This window comes from Felis catus, chromosome A2 (assembly GCF_018350175.1).
Source record: "Felis catus isolate Fca126 chromosome A2, F.catus_Fca126_mat1.0, whole genome shotgun sequence".
NCBI classification, from domain to species: domain Eukaryota; kingdom Metazoa; phylum Chordata; class Mammalia; order Carnivora; family Felidae; genus Felis; species Felis catus.
The window spans coordinates 34601701-34620701 of NC_058369.1; the positions used below are offsets into that span (position 1 = coordinate 34601701).

The window sequence follows — 19001 nt, forward strand, 5'->3', positions numbered from 1 at the left end:
ATGGGATGTAGCAAAAGCATTTCTAAGAGAACATTTATAGTGATAATTGCCTACATCAAGAAAAAAGAAAGATTTCAAATAAACAGCCTGACTTCATGCTTCAACAAACTAGAAATAAGGAAAAACTGAGCCCAAAGTCATTAGAAAGAAGGAAATAAGGATCAGAGCAGAAATTAATTATACAAAGTCAGAAAACACAATAAAAAAATATCAGTGAAACTAAAAGCTGATTTTTTCTTTAGAAAAATCTAAACAAAATTGACAAACTTTTAGCTAGACTAAGAAGAAAAATGAGAAGACTCAAAGTCAGAAATGAAAGAGACTTTATAACGAATGATACAGACATATATGAATTGTAAGAAACTACAATACACAATTATATGCCAACAAATTAGATAACCTAGAAGAAATGGATAAATTCTTAGAAATGCAACCAACCAAGTTGAATCATGAAGAAATAGAAAATCCAAACAGACCAATTACAACTAAGGAGACTGACTCAGCAATCGAAAATCTTCCAACAAAGAAAATGCCAGGACCAGATGGCCTTACTGGTGAATTCTACCACACATTCAAAGAATTAATACTTACCCTTCACAAACTCTGATAAAAGACAGAAGAGGAGGGAACACTTCTAAATTAATTTTACAAGACCAGCATTATCCTCATATCAAAACCAGACAAGGACACTACAAGAAAAGAATATTGTAGTCCAACATCCCTGATGAAAAAATATATAAGAATCCTGAACAGGATATTGACAGAGTTCAACAATTCATCAAGAAGATCATACACCATGATCAAGTGGGATTTATTCCAAGGATGTAAGGATGGTTCAGCACCCATGAATCACTGAATATGTTACACCACGATAACAAAACGAAGGAAAAAAAATCATATGATCATCTCAACAGATACAGAAGACGCATCTGACAAAATTCAACATTCACATATGATAAAAACTCTCAATGAAGTGGGTGTAGAGGGAATGTACCTGAACATAATAAAGGTCATATATGAAAAGTCCACAGCTAACATCATACTCAAAGGAGAAAAGCTAAAAGCTTTTCCTGTAAAGTCAGGAATAAGACAAAGATGCCTGTACTCACTACTTTTATTTAGCACAAAATTGAGAGTCTAAGCCAGAGTAATAGGTAAGAAAAATAAATAAAATGCATTCAGATTAGAAAGGAAAAAGTAAAACATGACATGGCAGTTTATATGTAGAAAATCCTAAAGACTCCACCAAAAAACTGACAGAACTAAAAAAACTTCACTAAAGCTGCAGGATAAAAACTCAATATGTAATAACCAGTTGCATTTTTATACACTAATAATCAACTATCAGAAAGCAAAATTAAGAAAACAATCCCATTTACAACTGCCATCAAAAAGAACAAGATACCTAGCAATAAATTTAACCAAGGAGGGGAAAGACCTGTACCTGAAAAACTACAAGACATTGATGAAATAACCTGAAGATAAACAGGAAGATATTCCATGCTCATGGACTGGCAGAGTTAATGTTGTTAAAATAACCATACCACCCAGAGCAATCTACAGGTGTAATCCCCATGAAAATTCCAACTGCATTTTCCACAGATATAAAAAACCATCCTGGTGTTTGTATCGGAAACACAGATGACCTCAAATAGCCAAAGAAATGTTGAGGAAGAAGAACAAAGCTGGAGGCGTCACACTTTCTGATTTCAAACCACATTACAAAGCTATAGTAATCAAAACGGTACAGGATTGGCACAAGAACAGATACATAGATAAATGGAGCAGAATAAATAGCTCAGAAATAAACCCATGCACACATGCACAATTAATATATGGAACGCAAGCCAAGAATCTGTAGCGGGGAAAGGGCAGTGTGTTCAGTAAATGCTATTGAGAAAACTGGACAGCCACAGGCAAAAGGAGGAAACTGGACCACTATCTAAAAACACACGCAAAAATCAACTCAAAATGGGTTAAAGACTTGAACAAGACTATTATATTACTCCTAAAAGGAAACACAGGTGGTAGGATCCTAGACATTGGTCTTGGCCTTGATTTTTTTAAATTTATTTAACATCAGAAGCAAAGTCAATAAAAACAAAACTAAACACATAGGACTACATCAAACCAAAAGACTTATGCACTGCATGGGAAACAGTCAATAAAATGAATAGGCAACTTAGGTTACAAAATGGAAGAAAGTATTCGTACATCATATATCTGATGAGGGGTAATAGGCAAAATACATAAAAAAATCCATACAACTCAAGAGCAAAAGAACCAAACAGTCCAATCAAAAAATAAGAAGATCTGAATAGACATATTTCCAAAGAAGACATAAAGATGGCCAGAAGGTACTTGAAAAAGTGCTCAATATCACTAATCATCAGGGAAACTCAAGTCAAAACCACCAAAAGATATCACCCCACAAGTGTTAGATTGGGTATTATCAAAAAGGCAAGAAATAACAAGAGTTGGTGAGAACGTGGAGAACAGGGAACAATGGCGCATGGTTGGAGGGAATGTAAAGTCGTGCAGCCACGATGGAGAACAATATGAAGGTTCATCAAAAAATCAAAAATAGAATTACCATATGATCCAGCCATTCCACTTCTAGATATTTATCACAAGGAAACCAAACCACTAACGTGAAAAGATATCTGCACCTTCATATTTATTGCGGCATTATTGACAATAGCCAACACATACAAGCAATCCAAGTATCCATTACCGGATAAATGGATAAAGAAAATGTAGTGTACTATATGCAACTGAGTATTATTCAGGCATACAAAGAATGAAGTCTTGCCGATTGTGACAGCATGGATGAATCTTGAGGGCACTATGTTAAGTGATATAAGGCAGAGAAAGACAAATATCGTATAATCTGACTTTTATGTGGAATTAAAAAAAAAAGAACTTCTAGATACAGACAACAGATTGGTGATTGCCAGAGGAGGGGGTGGGAGGAAAGGGGTAAGGGGGGAGGTCAAAAGGCACAAACTTCAAGTTCTAAAATAAGTAAGTCCTGGGGATGTAGTATACAGTATGGTGACTATAGTTAATAATATTGTATTATAACTTGAAAGTTGGTAAGTGTGGATCTTAAAAGTTCTCGTGATAAGAAAGAAATATTGTAACTATGTGTAATGATGAATGTTAAACAGAGTCATTGTGATCATTTTGCAATATGTACATATATATATCCATTGAATCACTATGTTATACACCTGACACTAATACTATATATCAATTATATTTCAATTTTTAAAATGTCATAGTAACATACACTCTCTCCAAAAGTATTTGAAGGCACATACTCTTCACATTTTTACCAGCGTTGGGTAATAACAGATCTTAAATTCTTACTAACCTGATAGGTAAAAGGAAAAAATAAAGTAGTATTTTAAGTTAGATTTTAATTATGAGCAAGGTCGAATATCTTTTTATATTGTTTATTAATTCCTTCAATTTGTCTTTCTTTCATTCTTGTTAGGTGGGTGATTTATCATAGGCTTACTGGCCATTCGCATGGGGATTAGCTGTTTTACAATTTCCTTGTAAGAGACCAGAAATTAATACTAAACACATCTCAGTAAAGGATTATTTTCACGGTGCCAAACAGTTGTGAACCAGTTTGTAATTTATCAGTTTTATCTGATCCAAGATTGCTGAGGATGCCAGCGTGTGTCTGAGATTATTTGCGCTTTAGAAAAGATATTGCTACCAGCCTTTCTATAAGCACAGTGTTTAGACAATTCGCGATTTTTTTTTATCTATGATAAGACATTTATGCTCTGATGGAGTCTATGTCCGAGGTAGTGGGATGATTCATATATTGTCAATAGTCTTTGAGTATGAAACGTAAATAATAAACTTCCTTTTACTTTTTTATACTTGAAAAAAAAAGTTGGAGGCAAGAGGAATAAAGTGCTGGGTTAGAGAGCAATGAGACTCACAGCTAATGAAGGGGGCCCCTCTCTCTCCATTTCTTTTTCCCCTCTCTTTCTGCTCCACCCCAAATCCAAAGGTCTGTCCCTCCTGCTCTCGTCGCTCACTAAGCTGCAAGCTCACAAGCCTTCCAAGAATACCTCTAACAGTCACACTCTCTCCTGCCTCAGGAACACTGCATTTGCTGTTCCTTGTTCTGGGCCTCTCAGCGAGGCTGGCTTATCTTCCTTCAGGTTTCTGTTGGGAGGTCAGTTCCTCTGAGAAGACATACCTGATGCCCACCATAGGTGGCCACAGTGATTATATTTTATCACGAGACTCTGTTGGATTCCTTCCTGGTACGTACCACAATTATTTAATTGTGTGGTTTAAAAAAAATGTAAATTGTAAAAAATGAATCATTTTGTGTATTTTTTTTTTTATTTTCTATTTTCTCCCACATGAAAATAAGCTCCATGAGAAGCGGTTGGTTATCTGGTGTGCACTGAGCTGGCAAAATATCTCCTTGTCTTGTGCTTGGGCTATGGAAATACTCCCAGACAACCAGGGGAATCGAGCGGTGGGACTATGCTTTCCTGGGCTTGAGTGGGATAGATTACAAAGCCAAGGCTTCTCTTTAGGACGATATTGAGGAGAATAACATTTGCAATAATTCACATGCCCCTCTCCAGACCCCTCCCCCCTCTAAAACAACCCCTGCAATTATAAGTGCCCTGGAGACTAGGTTTCAGGTTAGAAGTATACTCGCTATCAATTTAGCTTGTGTTTAAGCAGAGCTATAATTAGGCTCATGGTATGAAAAGTTACATCAGTTTACACAGACACTTGATTGCTCAGCTCATCATGACCAAATGTCTATAAAAATGAACTAGAAGCTGGAGCTTATCTTTGACTCATTCTCCTGCTTAATTACATTTAGGGAAAGAGGCAGTTGGCCATATATATTATTCACGGTCTAGAAACTGCCATTTAACAATATTTGCCAAAAGAATAGCACCCACAAAAGGCAAGAAAAACCAACAATATGTTTTCATTAAGTACGTGTATATATAAATGTGTCTATTTATATATAAAAGATACAACATTATTTATTTATATTACATATATACGTGTGTATATATATTTATCCAAAACTAATAGGATATATTTGTATTATTTATATTTATGTAAAACATATATAAATACCAAAAATAATTTGCCTAATTAAGTGCAAAAAAGCCCCAAAAAAGTATCAACTGTTCATGTATAACTACACATCAATTTTCATAAATTATATAGTCACTACATTATACATACTCCTCTTTGTTATCTTGAAGGTAGTTGCCAAGTTTAAACTGAATGGGTTTTTTATAACTCATAAGGAAAGAAAGTCTCCATCCTTTAAGGGACAATCCAAATGGGCATCTTAATCTATTCTCATATTTCTCCACTGTGTGTTTGAGTTCTTCCTAATGTCCTCAGATACTTTCACACTTTATAAAACAAACCATCCTCTCCTCTAAGGTTGAACAGGAGCTTGCTCTTCAGAAAAGGTCAAGAAATATTCTTTCCTGAAAAGCAGTCTTACCATCTGATAATGATTCCATCGCAACTCATTTGCTTTATGCCTTAAATCCGATGGCTACATATGACAGTATTTCAGTGCTCATCATTGCCCCCAGGGCACTTGCTGCCTGATAACACAATGGGAGAGAAGAGACAAAAGTGGCCAGTGATTAACTAACACATTTCTCCCCAGAGCAAGTCTTTGGAATTCAAACAAAGGCTTCCAACACGTTGGGCTTTGTGATTACTACAGAGGGCAACAATAGCCCAACGCAAACTAAGCATGCTTTCCCAGAGAGTCTCTATTAGAATGGACTGGCCTTACCCCTGAGTAAAGAAAAGCTGCTAAGACGGAATCCTTAGGGACCTCTTAGACCTCTTAGAAAACCTCTGGGTTTCATTGCCTGGCCATATGCCCTAGAATTGTGTGCGGGTTTAGGGTAACAAAACAGGAGACAAAAAAGGACCCTAAAAAATCACTCCTAAGACATGCAATGACACTCAGCAGCTCAGTTAGATCACCTCCACGGAGAAGGGCGAGTGGGATTGTCTACTACCATCCATTCTTCAGGGTCACCTGGGCAAGGAGAACAGGAGGACCAATCTTTCCATAGCCTGATCCTAAAATCCCACAATCTGCATCTAAGCCTTTTGGGTAAAAAGGTCTGGGATGCCAGGGAAAGCTCCCCAGCGCCTCATGCTTTCCAAAGTGACCTTGATAAAAACAGGGAAGCGACAATGTCGATGCTCATCTCAGGGGAGGCAGGGGAGAGGGAGGCCCCGATCAGGAGACAGAGAAGCCGTCTGCTGCTCCTTTCAAAGTACAAAAGATACTTTGCCAAATATTCAGAAACACTCTTTGAAACTCTCATTTCTACTCACGTCTACTCATTTTTATTGAGATACAAAGCTTGTCCTCATTTGTGCAATACTAGGCGCTTGTTGCAAAATCATTTCAGTCACGAAATAACACCCACGACACGGTTCAGAAATTAAACTTGAAATTTAGCAGGACTACAAAGAACTGAAAAGAGCTTCCTCTTTCCAAAGCCAGCTCTCCTAAGGTGTAATGTTTCAGTGCATTCTAACCGGATGTGCTGAATCTCATTCATAGAGCTTTGGCCCTTGATACGAATATAAATATGGGTGAAATATGTAAGTATACTGAATGAGAGGGGAAAGCCACAGCAGTTCCCCAACATTCTTTCCAATTCTCATGGATCTTTTCCCACACCTGGCACTGTAGTCAAGAAAGTCCTTTTGTTTGTTTACTGAAACATAAATCTGCCAGGAAAGCCTAACTCTAAATTACTGTTGCATTTCTGATGGAAAGCTGCCACATAATTTAAATTTCAACAGCTCCACGGGTTCCCATATTTCTTATTTGTGATTTGCCACCTCACAGGCGAAGTGCACTGTACTATCATTTTAATAAATAGTCTCAGAATGAAGGTCGTTTTTCTTGGTGTTCAAACTCTGTCTGCTTATTTATTTATTTTCTTTCTTTTTACTGACACATCCCGAGATCCAATAAAGGGCTTTGAAAAGTCATTTCATTTCAGAGGTAGCCATCACGTTTCAACAGCCAATAAAACAAATGACCAAAGAGAATGATGGCTTCAAACTGCCAAAGAGGCGGTGAGCGAGCGACAACTCTGGTTGTGTCGCTTCGTCTAAAGGGAAAGGACTGCGGTGATTCGTCTTGTTTAGCCACGTAGTTGTGAGTCCACATTATTTTTTAGAAAATCAGTTTGGGTGGGTTTTCTCATCAACGAAGTGTTTCCCCCGTAACGGCAGATAATTACCCAGCGTATGTGGGAAAATGGAGTCCACTTCACGAAAGAGACGGTACTTAGATACGGATGGAGTCCAACTGGATTCACGGTCCAAGCTGTGAAGAGATGGGTATCAAGCGGCTTTTAATCTCGTATGAAACAAAAGATTAAACTGTCAGTATTACGATGAACCACCGTGACGAGCCCCGTGATGGAAACCACACTCTTAGAGCTGCTTCTGACGATACGTATGCAAGGAATAGATTTTTCCTGATAACGCATGTAATTAGAGTACAGAACAAAATGTTCTGTTCAAATTCATGACATGCCCAACTAATAAAGGAAGAGAGGACAAGGCCCTTGCTATTTATTTGCATGAAAAAGCTTCAATATAGGATATACTTTAGAGAAATTAGTTTTTAATCTAGGTGACCAGATGAGATTTTGACCCTGAACTGTTTTTTGACTTGACCTGTGAGAATTTATGCAGAGATAAGGTTGCAGTGCTTACAAGCCAGACAGGCATTGCTTTTTTTTTTTTTTTTTCATTAATTCCTGAATGTCTCATATAGTCGAGAAAAGCAGAAAATTGGTCCTTTTAAGAGCCCACTGTACGAGAATTTGCTTTTATGAAACATAATCAGCAAGCGTTGATAGGAATCTTAGCAGGAATGTATTCTTTTTAAATTTAGACATTCAAGAAGTTAGACGCATTGATTCAGCAGTGATGGTTCTCCACTGACCTGTATAAAACAGAAATCTGCAGTTGTATATTGTTATGAATATATTTGAGAGGGCTCCTGCTATCATACTATCAGCTTTTCAGGGTGAATTATGGACCACACAATGGGTACTTGAAAGAAAGCTTTACATCAACTCTTGTGCTTGTTTTTCCATGATAAGGGTTACTGTCACCTCAAGGGTTATACACAAGAAACTGCTATTAAGAGTAGAAGTCTTTTCCTTGTTTTTAAAAATAACCGGTATCAACAGTATCCATACAATACATTACGTAACTGCAGAAATCTACACTTAGGATGCAATAAAAAATAGATAACGCATAAGATAAAAGGCAAACGTACCAAAGCTGTGTTGCTAACATCACTTGAAACACTAACAAGTAAGAATAACTGTTCTCTTCTTCATGCAGATATGAACCATGAAAGTAGTCTGGCTTCTGTTAGTAAGAGACGCCAAGTTCCACTGAAATGCTCAAGCCAGATCCAGAGGGCTCCTCTTTGCTTCCTCCTTTTACCTTTCCTTCCACTTCCGAGCCATCAACACGTTCTGTCAATTCTCCCTTCTGACATGTGCCATGAAGCGGTCAATCCTTTCTAGCTCCATCCTGGACCAGACCACCACCCCTGGTTGCCTGGTCTCCTAAAAAAGTCTTTGTTGTGTTTTGAAGTTCTCTATCTCTGATACCCTTTATTCCATCTTCCATCAAGTAGAGGGAAGAATCGGAGTAAGTTGATCTAGCTTAAAATCTTCAACGTCTGCCCACTGCATTTAGAAAAAACCCAAGCGTATTAAATTCAGAGCCTCTAAAGGCTAGCCTCTGCTTCTCTATCTAACCTTGTTTCCCATGGAACCAACAACAGTGTACCCATACCTCTTGGCCACCCTAAATTCTTTCTTATTTCAAGGAATGCTCTTCTTTATGTTTGGACTATGTTTCATCCTTCTCTTTTCCTCCTATCTCAGCTAAAATAGCTTCTCCTTGGAGAGCTCTTTCTTCCTTGGTATATCTGGAGGAGATCTTGTCCCATTCGGCAATTTCTTTTGTTGTACTTTTCAAAATTTGCAATGATTTTGTTGACTTTTTCTTTGTCCATCTCCCCCCCCCCCGCCCCCCCCCCCCCCAAATATCAGTGTTGTGAAGGCAGGGATAATGTTACTGTTGTGTTTACACGGTGAGCCCTCCCTCAGCATTTGTTGAATGAATATATATTAACTTATTGCCACTGTGCTGTTCAACTCTGCTTTCATAGACAGAGGCTGCAAAAACACAGAAATGCAGATAAATTCCAGGGGGGAAAAACAGTCCTTGATTTGGTTCATGTTCAGGAAGCACAGGTTTTCGTTTTTTCCCTACTGTAACATAAATGTTCAATTCTACCTAATTTTCACAAGGGGAAAGTAAAAGGAATAGATATTCCCACACATCACAATCATAAAGCTTACTCAAAGTGTCTATATATTTTTTATTTGTGAGTGGGTGAGCCAGATTTTCCTCTGGATGTGAGCTAAACCCTTTTGGAAGTTTTCTATCTCTTTGGGGCCACTTAAGTAACAGGAAGATACTAGAGTTGTTAACGGTCCCAGAGTGCCACATTTATTGCCAAAGAATATGTAAGCTGACTGTACTCATCTTCTGTATTCACTGTACAAAACAACCAGAACAGGCTTGTAAAGAAGTGAAAAAATTCTTGGTTGACATTATTGAAAGCTCTTACATATCAAGCTACAATAAGAGAGCTGAAGAAACCATTTTCTTCTTAAAATTTTTTTTTAAAATATTTATTTGAGAGACAGAGAGAATGAGAATGAGCGGGGGAGGGGCAGAGAGAGACGGAGGCACAGAATCCGAAGCAGGCTCCAGGCTCTGAGCTGTCAGCACAGAACCTGACACGGGCCTCGAACCCACGAACCGTGAGATCATGACCTGAGCTGAAGTCAGACACTTAACCGACTGAGCCACCCAGGTGCCCCTGAAGAAACCATTTTCTAACAATAAATAAGGAAAAAGGATTTTATGGACAAATGTGCATTAAATGGACAAAATATTTTACATCGTCCTTCTATTTTAACTTGAGCACTATTTTCTTACTATTATCCGTTGCTCACAGGAAAATTGGAAAGCAAGAGAAAAAGAGTTAGTGAACAAACTACCCCTATGCTTATTAACCTAGCAGAATTGCCAAAGGTATGAATTTTATTCCATGTAATTCAAAACTTAGCAAACATGGACATAATAAGGGACATAATGGAAACTTCGTGTAAACTTTAAATACGAAATGGATGATTTTGAGGGAATATGTCCAACACCAATTGTTAAAAGCACATTCTTTTCTGCAATTAGGGATAATTTAATAGCAATTTTTTATAAGCATGGCTCAAATATGATTGAGTAAAATGTTCTTTCATGTAAACCAGGAACAGATACTGTCAAATAGAACTAATCCAGTTATATATAACAGTCTATCCCATCAAGATTAAGGCAGTAGGGGGATTCTGACCTCATTAGGTAGACAGGATCATCTCTCCCCAAAATGCTGCCTACCCCATATGAAGGGATTCCAACCAAACAGATGCAGGGTGGACACAGAGGCATTGATAGGGCCTCTGTGGTTCATGGCACTGGTACTTCCCCGGCTTTGACATGCTTACTTAGGTACACCCACGAACCTGTGCATTTGTGGGTCCACATATGCCTGTGGGCACATTTGGATACAACCCATGTGTCAGAGGGAGTAATAGAGTAATACTGCAAAATTCTGGGCGTTAGTAGCAAACAGGAGTAGAGTATCGCCAAGTCTCTTTCTAGGATCAAAAAGATCCTTACTGGTTGGACTTAACCAGCTTGTTCGCCACCAACAAAAGGGGTTTGAAAGTCATCCTGTGTCTGCAGGTCAGGCAGAACAGACATCTCTAGGAGAGAGACGGAAAGCTACCGGACTGTGTAGTCAGAAAGAGAAGTCTTTCTACAGAATCACAAAGGCACCTTCCCTCAAATGATGGGGGGGGGGGGGAGAATGTGCCCACTTAACAGCTAATCTGAATCTGAAGCTAGAGTTCTTCTGGTGGAGTAACAAGATTACCACGATGAGAAGTTGGCTGCTCTCGCACATCCCAGGGTGAGACGAGAATGACAGATACTTACAGGAGATCGGACCTATTAACCAAACTCTTCAGCAGCTGCTAAGAAAAGAGAGGAAAAATGAAAAACTAGAGCCTCGCTGTGACCACATATGCACACCCACATGCACAAAACACATGTGCACACACACATGCACAAATACATGTCCACACCCCCGCACACACTCACAAATACACACACATACACTAATTGGGATATACTTATACCAAAAACAATTATTTCTCTGAAATTTAAATTTAACTGGGCACCTTGTATTTTCTCTGGCATTTCTACCTCCGTATCTATTCAGTTTTTAAATTCCAGTCTGCTTCGCTGGCCACTGTAGGAATTTAAATTCAACAGATCCTGAGATTGGGCTTCAGAAGCACATGATTGATTGAGAAGGCTCACAGAGAAAGGGAGCCAGGGAGAGGGGCAGGAGACCAGGGGAGAGGGCTATGCAAGGCCGTGTTCTCAGCTGGACCTTAGCTTTAGCCTAATCCCAAGAAAAGCTCTGAATTACAGACTGGACCCCATAGTTGGTCCCACTTTGGAGCAAGGGGTGGCCTTTTGTGACCTGTGTTAGGCATTTACGGTAGACAGCTCCCAGAACTGGGAATAACTTCCCAGGTGAGACTAACCTACTTTGCTGAGAATTCTCTGGGGAAGAAGGTAAATGTCAGCGCTCAGCAATGAGCAATAACATTCATAGCAGGTGGGAGACGAGGGAACCTTCCGGGTAAAGAGGATCTTGGCATCAACGTCAACTATAGATATCCTAGTTGTAGGTAGCCAGTTGGACTACATGGGCCATCTTTTCACGTTCAAAATCTACTCACGATTTTGATGTTTCAAAAAGGCAGCATCATTTACTGAACTCTGCCTTGGCAAGACTTAATTCTGTCTGGACACACTACACAACACAAACACAGCACTAGTAATAGATATTTCTTTATAATATCTATATGACCTGTATCTGTGATCCAATCTAATTTAATCCAGCAAGCAGTTACTGAGCACTTACTATGTGCAAATCATGACTATGTATCCCTTGGTGCTCTTCTCAAGCACTCTGTGACATAAGCAGGCTAGATCTCCTTAGCTTCATGTCTAGCACATTAGAGAACACAAAATCTTCCAAATATTCCAGTAAATACCATTGAGAGCCTTCATAGAGGTTAATTTACTTTCCCACAGCCACAAAGCTGAAATGTGGAAAAGTCAGAACTTAAAACCAAGTTTTCTGAGACTTCCTTCGTTTTTGAATAAGTATTCAGACCAAAGTATTCCTAAGTGGGCATTTATAAATAATAAACATGCATGGTCCTAGAAAGTTAAATAGAAATTCGTCTGGTAAATTTTCTTCAAAACTATTAATTTTGCAGGAACATTGGATTCACAGGAAGTTCTGAAGATAGTAACAGAGACGTCCCTATATCTTGCTTCCTCAATGGTTATATCTTACCTAATTATAGTATCAAAACAAGGAAAATGGGAAAATGTGTACGTTACAGTTCTATCTCATCCTCTCACGTGTGTAGATTGATGTAACCACTGCCATAATCCAGAAACAGAACCATTCCGCCACCATAAAATATTCCCATATGCTACCCTTTTATCATCACACTTGGCCACACTTTTCCACCATCCTGAACACCTGGCAAATACTAATATTTTTTCCCCATCTCCATATTTTTGTCATATTGATAATCTTACCTTAATGGAAGCGTACAATGTGTGACCTATTGGGAAGGGCTTTGATCACTTGGCATCCCGTCCTTGAGTTCTATCCAAGGTTAAGACGTTTATCACTCGCTTACTCCTGTTTTATTCCCGAGTGGCATTCCATGACCTGAATCTACGACATTTTGTTTAACCGTTCACCTACTGAAGGATATTGTAGTTGTTTCATTAATTTTATGTATTGTTTTGTATTCGTTGTTATTGATTTCTGTACTTATACTTGTTCTTTCTTTCCTTGTGCTCACTTTGGGTTTAATTTGCTCTGATTTCTCTCATTTCCTAAATTGTTAAGATTTGATTATTGATTTGAGGCTTTTCACCTTCTCTAATTCCATGGGTGATTTAGAAGTAGGTTGTTTAGTTTCCAAGTGTTTGGAGATTTCCCTGTTATCTTTCTGTTTTTCATTTCTAGCATGAAGAACACACTCTGAATGGTTTTAATTCTTTAAAATTTGTTGGGGATTGTTCCATGGCCCAGATTATGGTCTATGTCAGTGCCATCCCATGAATGCTTAAACAAAGTGTGTATTCTGCTCCAGCTGGGAGGGGGGTTTTATGTGTATTGATTAGATCCTGTTGGTTGATGGTGTTGATGACATATCTTTGCTGACGTTCCGTGCTGGTGTTTTGTCCATTATTGAGACAGGGCTGCTGACGTCTCTGGCTATAATTGTGATTTGGCCCATTTCTCCTTGCGGTTCATTCAGTTTTTCCTTCACATATTTTACGACCGTAGTGTTAGGTGCATATCCATTTAGGGTTACGTATGTATTTTTGGTGGGTTGACTTTTATCCTATGTACTGTCCCTCTCTGTCCCAGGTAATTTTATTTGATCCAAACTCTACTTTGCCTGTTATGAATATAACTGCTCTTGCTTTATTTTTCTTTTCCTTTTCCCCCCTTCTTTTCACTTGATAAATTAACAGCTTTGTTGGTATATAATTCAGATATCATAAAATTCACTCTTGTAAAGTATACACTTCAGTGGTCTTTAGTACACTCACAGGGCTGTACTACCCTCATGACTACCTAATTTCAGTACATTTTTACCACCAGAAAGGAGCCCTACAACCATTCCTCCCTCCATCCAGATCCCAGAAACACTAACTTAACTTCCCATCCCTATACATTTGCCTATTCTGGACATTTCTGATAAGTGGAATCCTATAACATATAGCCTTTTGCAACTGACTTTTTCCACTTAGCATAATGTGTTCGAAGTTCCTCCATGCGGTAGCACGCATCGGCACTTCATTTCTTTTCATGGCTGAATAATACTCTGTCCTATGGATATACCACATTTTAAAAGCCTGTTATTCAAATCCACACTGTCCGGATTTGAGTGGGACTTAGGATTCTTCTAGGATCTCGTTAGAGAGCCCGCTTCCCTGGCTCTAAAATCTTCTTCTGCCCTGGCCACAGCCATTTCACAATGATGTCGCATAGTAAGAAATGTTCATCTCTTTGCTAGATCTCCAAAGCCCGCCTTTGCCTAGTGATTTTTGCCCAAACTAGGAGCTAATCGCAAATTTTTGCAAGTTTCATTGTTTTCTTCTCAAATTCCTTCAAGCCTTTGCTCATCTCTCGGGTTTAGTGTCCAGTACTTGATAGATGGTCTGTTATTTAACGATTCTCGGTGTAGTCAAACCATGTTAATCTTTTATAACATCTACATTGCTAAGATAACCTTATTCAAAACTATTAAATATGATCCATATACAATACCTGCAACATAAGTGTCAGTCTGTGATTGGTGAGTTGGGTGTATCCGTAGGTTACCACAGGAAAGAAAAAGCATACTCAAGATAGGAGCATAATTACAGAAACTGTTCACACACAAGAGGTATTTGCAGAGAACTGTTTACAAAAATGATATTGAAGAATAAAGTGTGAACAGCAGCCCATCTGTCACCATACCCAGGCCTGCAAGGACAGAGGAGCAGCTACCGCCACCTGGGAGGGGACAGCCATGCGGAGAAGTCCATTTTGAGAACAGTTTAGAGAGCATGCAGGCCAAGGCAACCTCAGAGCGGGGAGAGAGAATTATCCAGATCTCTCTTTTCTCCTCCAAGCTCTTCTTAGGGCTCCTAATGGTTGAACTTAAAAGGAAGTCAGGGGACAAGGGAGCTGACATCAGCCTCTTAGAACAGGATGCCAGGTTAAAAAAAAAAAAAGGTACACAAGGGATCTGGAGGGGTGAAAGACGGTATGCAGCCTAGGCGGTTTGTTTATTAGTATCCAGGCAGAAATAAATAGCAGATTGGTTAGACAGGATGCTGGGAGAATATCTGAGAATCAATTCTTGAATCCTATCAATTACTCAGACTGATATTACCAATTTAAATGATTAGAAAGTCATCATTTTTATACAAACTCATGCCTATGAAATACTGATGATAGCTTTTATCTAGTGTCCCTATAACCAAAATATATGAGGTAACCCGGGCTCAGGGTTTCAGGTTACTCTATGATAAATTTGCCTGAGAAGGCAATCATGATATTCAGACAGAAACTATTGAATAATTTTTACAATCTTCCAGTTTCTCATCCTCAGCTTCTGCCATGCTTTCTGGTGCCTCACACCTGTCTCTTATTCACCTTATAACATACAGGAGCCTAGAAAAAGAAGGGGGACAAGGGAGCATAGGACTGCTTCCCACTGATTTCATCTGACTCACTGAGTATATATGCATTCCCCAGCTTGAACTCTATAATATTTTTCATTCCCTAACACAGTGCACAATTGGGAAACCCTTTTTATTTTTAGCTTCCCTGAGCTCACAGAACTAGAGGATCACCTTTAAAGGCAGCCTGACTTTATCTTGCCTATTCAGTATGATTTTTGGATACAACACAATTACCACAAGCTTTGAGATACAGGAAGTATCTCAAACCCCATGACCCATGACTGATATTAATGCCAATATCTTCCCATGGAACACAAGGACACTGAGAAAACAGGAAATAGGGGGAAAAAGATGGATTGGTGATTACAAAGAAAGGCAAGAGACTATAGAACCTCTATCTTCTCAGAGGATACACCAAAGTCAACATACTTCATGAGCTAATGTGCTCCAGAGGGAAGAGGAGGGAGGGCAATGTGGAGAAACAAGAGCCCGGGGCACTGATGTTAGAGGAAATGGAACTTCCAGAGAATAGAGTGGCAGGAGAATGCCATTAGCCACCAGCTGTCAGCACGGGATGATGGAGTGGGAGCAGAGAAAAGGAATTGTCTTTTGGAAGAGTATTAAGCAACGTATTGAAAAGAATGTATTAGCTACCAAAAACTACTGATTTTGAGACAATTTTGTACTTTCCCGAGGAGGATATAGATACTATTAACATTTTTAGTAGATATGAGACCAGACGCTACCGTAGCAAATCAGCGTTGTCAGTAATTAACTCTGGTGAAATTATTTCATTCCTAATGTTAGATTCTTCTCATTAGAATAATTGCCTAAGAAAGGATAGATGGTAACTTTCTCCTATGTTCACTTGTTCTAATTGCCAGTATTGCCTAATTTGTCTATTAGTAAAGTACACTATCCTGTGTTTTCATATTGAAAAATACATCTTTTTAATGAAACACGGCAGTGGAAATTCTTGAAGGTTTTATGGTTTCCCATGAGTTTGTGTTTCCTCTGAAAACTGGTTGTAGAAGATTCAGGTAAAGTATCAAATAAGCCAATTAGGCGCTTTCCTTAATACTGAGACATGAATAACAGTCAGTAAGAGAGCTTTATGCAGGATATGCTTTTTCTTTCTTTTTTTTAAAGAGAGAAAGAGAAAGCGAGAGCAGGGAAGGGGCAGAGGGAGAGAGACAGAGAGAGAGAGAGAGAGTGAGAATGTCAAGCAGGCGCCATGCTTAGCATGGAGCCCAACTCGGGGCTTGATCCTGTGACCCTGGGATCATGACCCCAGCTGAAATCAAGAGTCCGATGCTCAACCACTGGGCCACCCAGGCAGCCCAGGGTATTCTTTTTCTTTTCACTGCCCTCACCCATCATCAATGAATATTCTATTGATTATTAAAATAAAATGTAATCCCCAGTACCTGTTATTTACTTTACCCAAAACGTCACAGACCTACTTATCTAAAAAAAGAAAACCTCATCCACTTACTAAATGGGAATCTACGTGAAGTGACGAACACCAAATGGTTTGAGATTGCATTCTGCATCTGGAAGGGATCCCTAAGATTGCTACACTCAACATGAAAAATAAATATTTACTTAAATTTCTACCCACATAGTAAATATCAGTGTCAGGAATGATAATGAGAATAATATTTTAATATAGCAGGTTTTGTTTGGTGAGTTAATAGAGAAGATGCTTATTGGAAATAATTTAAAAAATATTAAAGTTTTTCATCACTGCTCTTTGGTATGTGAAATTGATGTATAAATAAAATGTTAATAGAGGCTGGTGGTTCTACTCAGAACCAATCAGTGTGCTCAGGGTACGTGAAAAGTATGCAAGGATATTAATACCTACAGACGTCAGGGGTACGGGTTGGGAGGCCCCAGACCATAACCAGCCTCTAGTATCTTGTACATATACTCTATGTATGTCTTGACATGAAAATACTTAGAAAGCGCTGGTCTCTGTTCCAGACTGTTACATTAAAAAAGATGCATGAACTGTTATGTACATGAAGCTTGGCCAGGATACTATGAAATCATTTTGTTTATAAAAGTCTTCTTCAGGGGCATCTGGGTAGCCCAGTCGGTTAAGCGTCTGACTCTTGACTTCCGCTCAGGTCACCATCTCACAGTTCGTAAGTTTGAGCCCTGAGTCGTGCTCTGTGCTGACAGTACAGAACCTGCTTGAGATTCTCTTCTGCCCCTCCCCCACCTGTGCTCATGCTCGCTCTCTCTCTTTCAAAATAAATAAACTTAAAAAAAAAAAAGTCTTCTTCACAATCACGTATTTAATTTGAAGGGAAAAATGCATTTTCTCCTCAAAATTTGCTTCCAGGTTTAAAAACAAGAGTCCACCTTCAGCTTCAGGGTGAAACTTCCCATTTGGGAGAGGGCAGTGAGGGGTGTGTAAATTCCTTAATGTGATCGGCATGGTTGGCCTGTTTTTCATTCAGGGATGACCTAATTTCTGTACAGCTGCATGTCCGGAGCCTGGCAAAGGTGTTTAGATACTTGACCGAAATGCCATGCGATATATGATCTTGATATGCTGCATGCCTCTTCATTTGGAAAATATCACCTGTGACAAGGTGCATGAGCTTTCCAAGGGAAGGAGCTTGAAAGTCACTAGGAAACCTCACCCTGGGTGAAGACATCTGATGTTAATGGTATCTGACATCAGTAGTTGAGATACATATATTTTTTTCATTCTAAGCAATAGCAGAAGAGGGGGGAAAGAATATATAGCTTTTGAAAGTATAAAAGAGGCCAAATATCTACACCTCTCCTCAGAAAATTGTGGTTTGGAATGGTAAGGATACTCTCGTTCCCAAGAAAACACTCACTGGATCAAGCAAAGAGGTCAAATCTACCCCTTTTCATGAGGGTATTCAAAAACCTATGCAACGTGTCTGAAAGTATGCTACCTACTGTTCAGACAGCTTCAATGACACCCCATTTGTTCCACGACATAATCACGCCCCATTTCCCTACCACTCATGGTCTTCAGCACTTGTACTACCTGGCTCTTAAGTGACTGAGCACTGAGCCCTCATAACAGAAGAGACGAAATGCTTGATGAATTCCACAGAAACAGCAACACATTTCCTCCCAGGGCAACTTGTCTTCAAGCAAAGTTTTAAGTCCATGAAAAAAACAAATTACCATTAAGAAAACAACACTACTCATGTTAATTGACTCATTCTCTGTCAGTAATCATTAAAAAGGCCAGATGAGCCAGTGTTTATAAATTCGTATTTTTAGTGGGGGTGTTTGACTACTCCATAGATCTTGTCCTCTGCCTGACTGTTCCTTTAAAATATTTGGATTTATGGTGGTTAAGTGGAAGCTAGGGTGGACCATTAATTGACTACAAACACATCTGGGTTAACCCAGATATTCATAACACGATTATAAAAAAAATGTCTTGCATCTCCATGCTAAACAGAGAACCTCTAACATAAGTTTTACCTTCTTTGAAGCCA

General features: G+C 38.9%; 1 protein-coding gene across 4 annotated transcripts in view; it reads right to left on the reverse strand.

The window, feature by feature from the left end:
- The window catches only part of SUCLG2 (succinate-CoA ligase GDP-forming subunit beta), a 482508-nt gene that overhangs the window by 145955 nt on the left and 317552 nt on the right, over positions 1-19001 (reverse strand). For 3 of the 4 annotated variants that reach the window (XM_023249935.2, XM_045051842.1, XM_023249939.2), the window contains exon 11: positions 6371-7390. In XM_023249935.2, the coding sequence (XP_023105703.1) occupies positions 7206-7390 (185 nt within the window). In that variant the 3' untranslated portion in view covers positions 6371-7205. Of the gene's footprint in view, positions 1-5521; positions 5628-6370; positions 7391-19001 lie in introns of those variants that run through there. The other variant, XR_006593885.1, reaches the window with a different exon arrangement.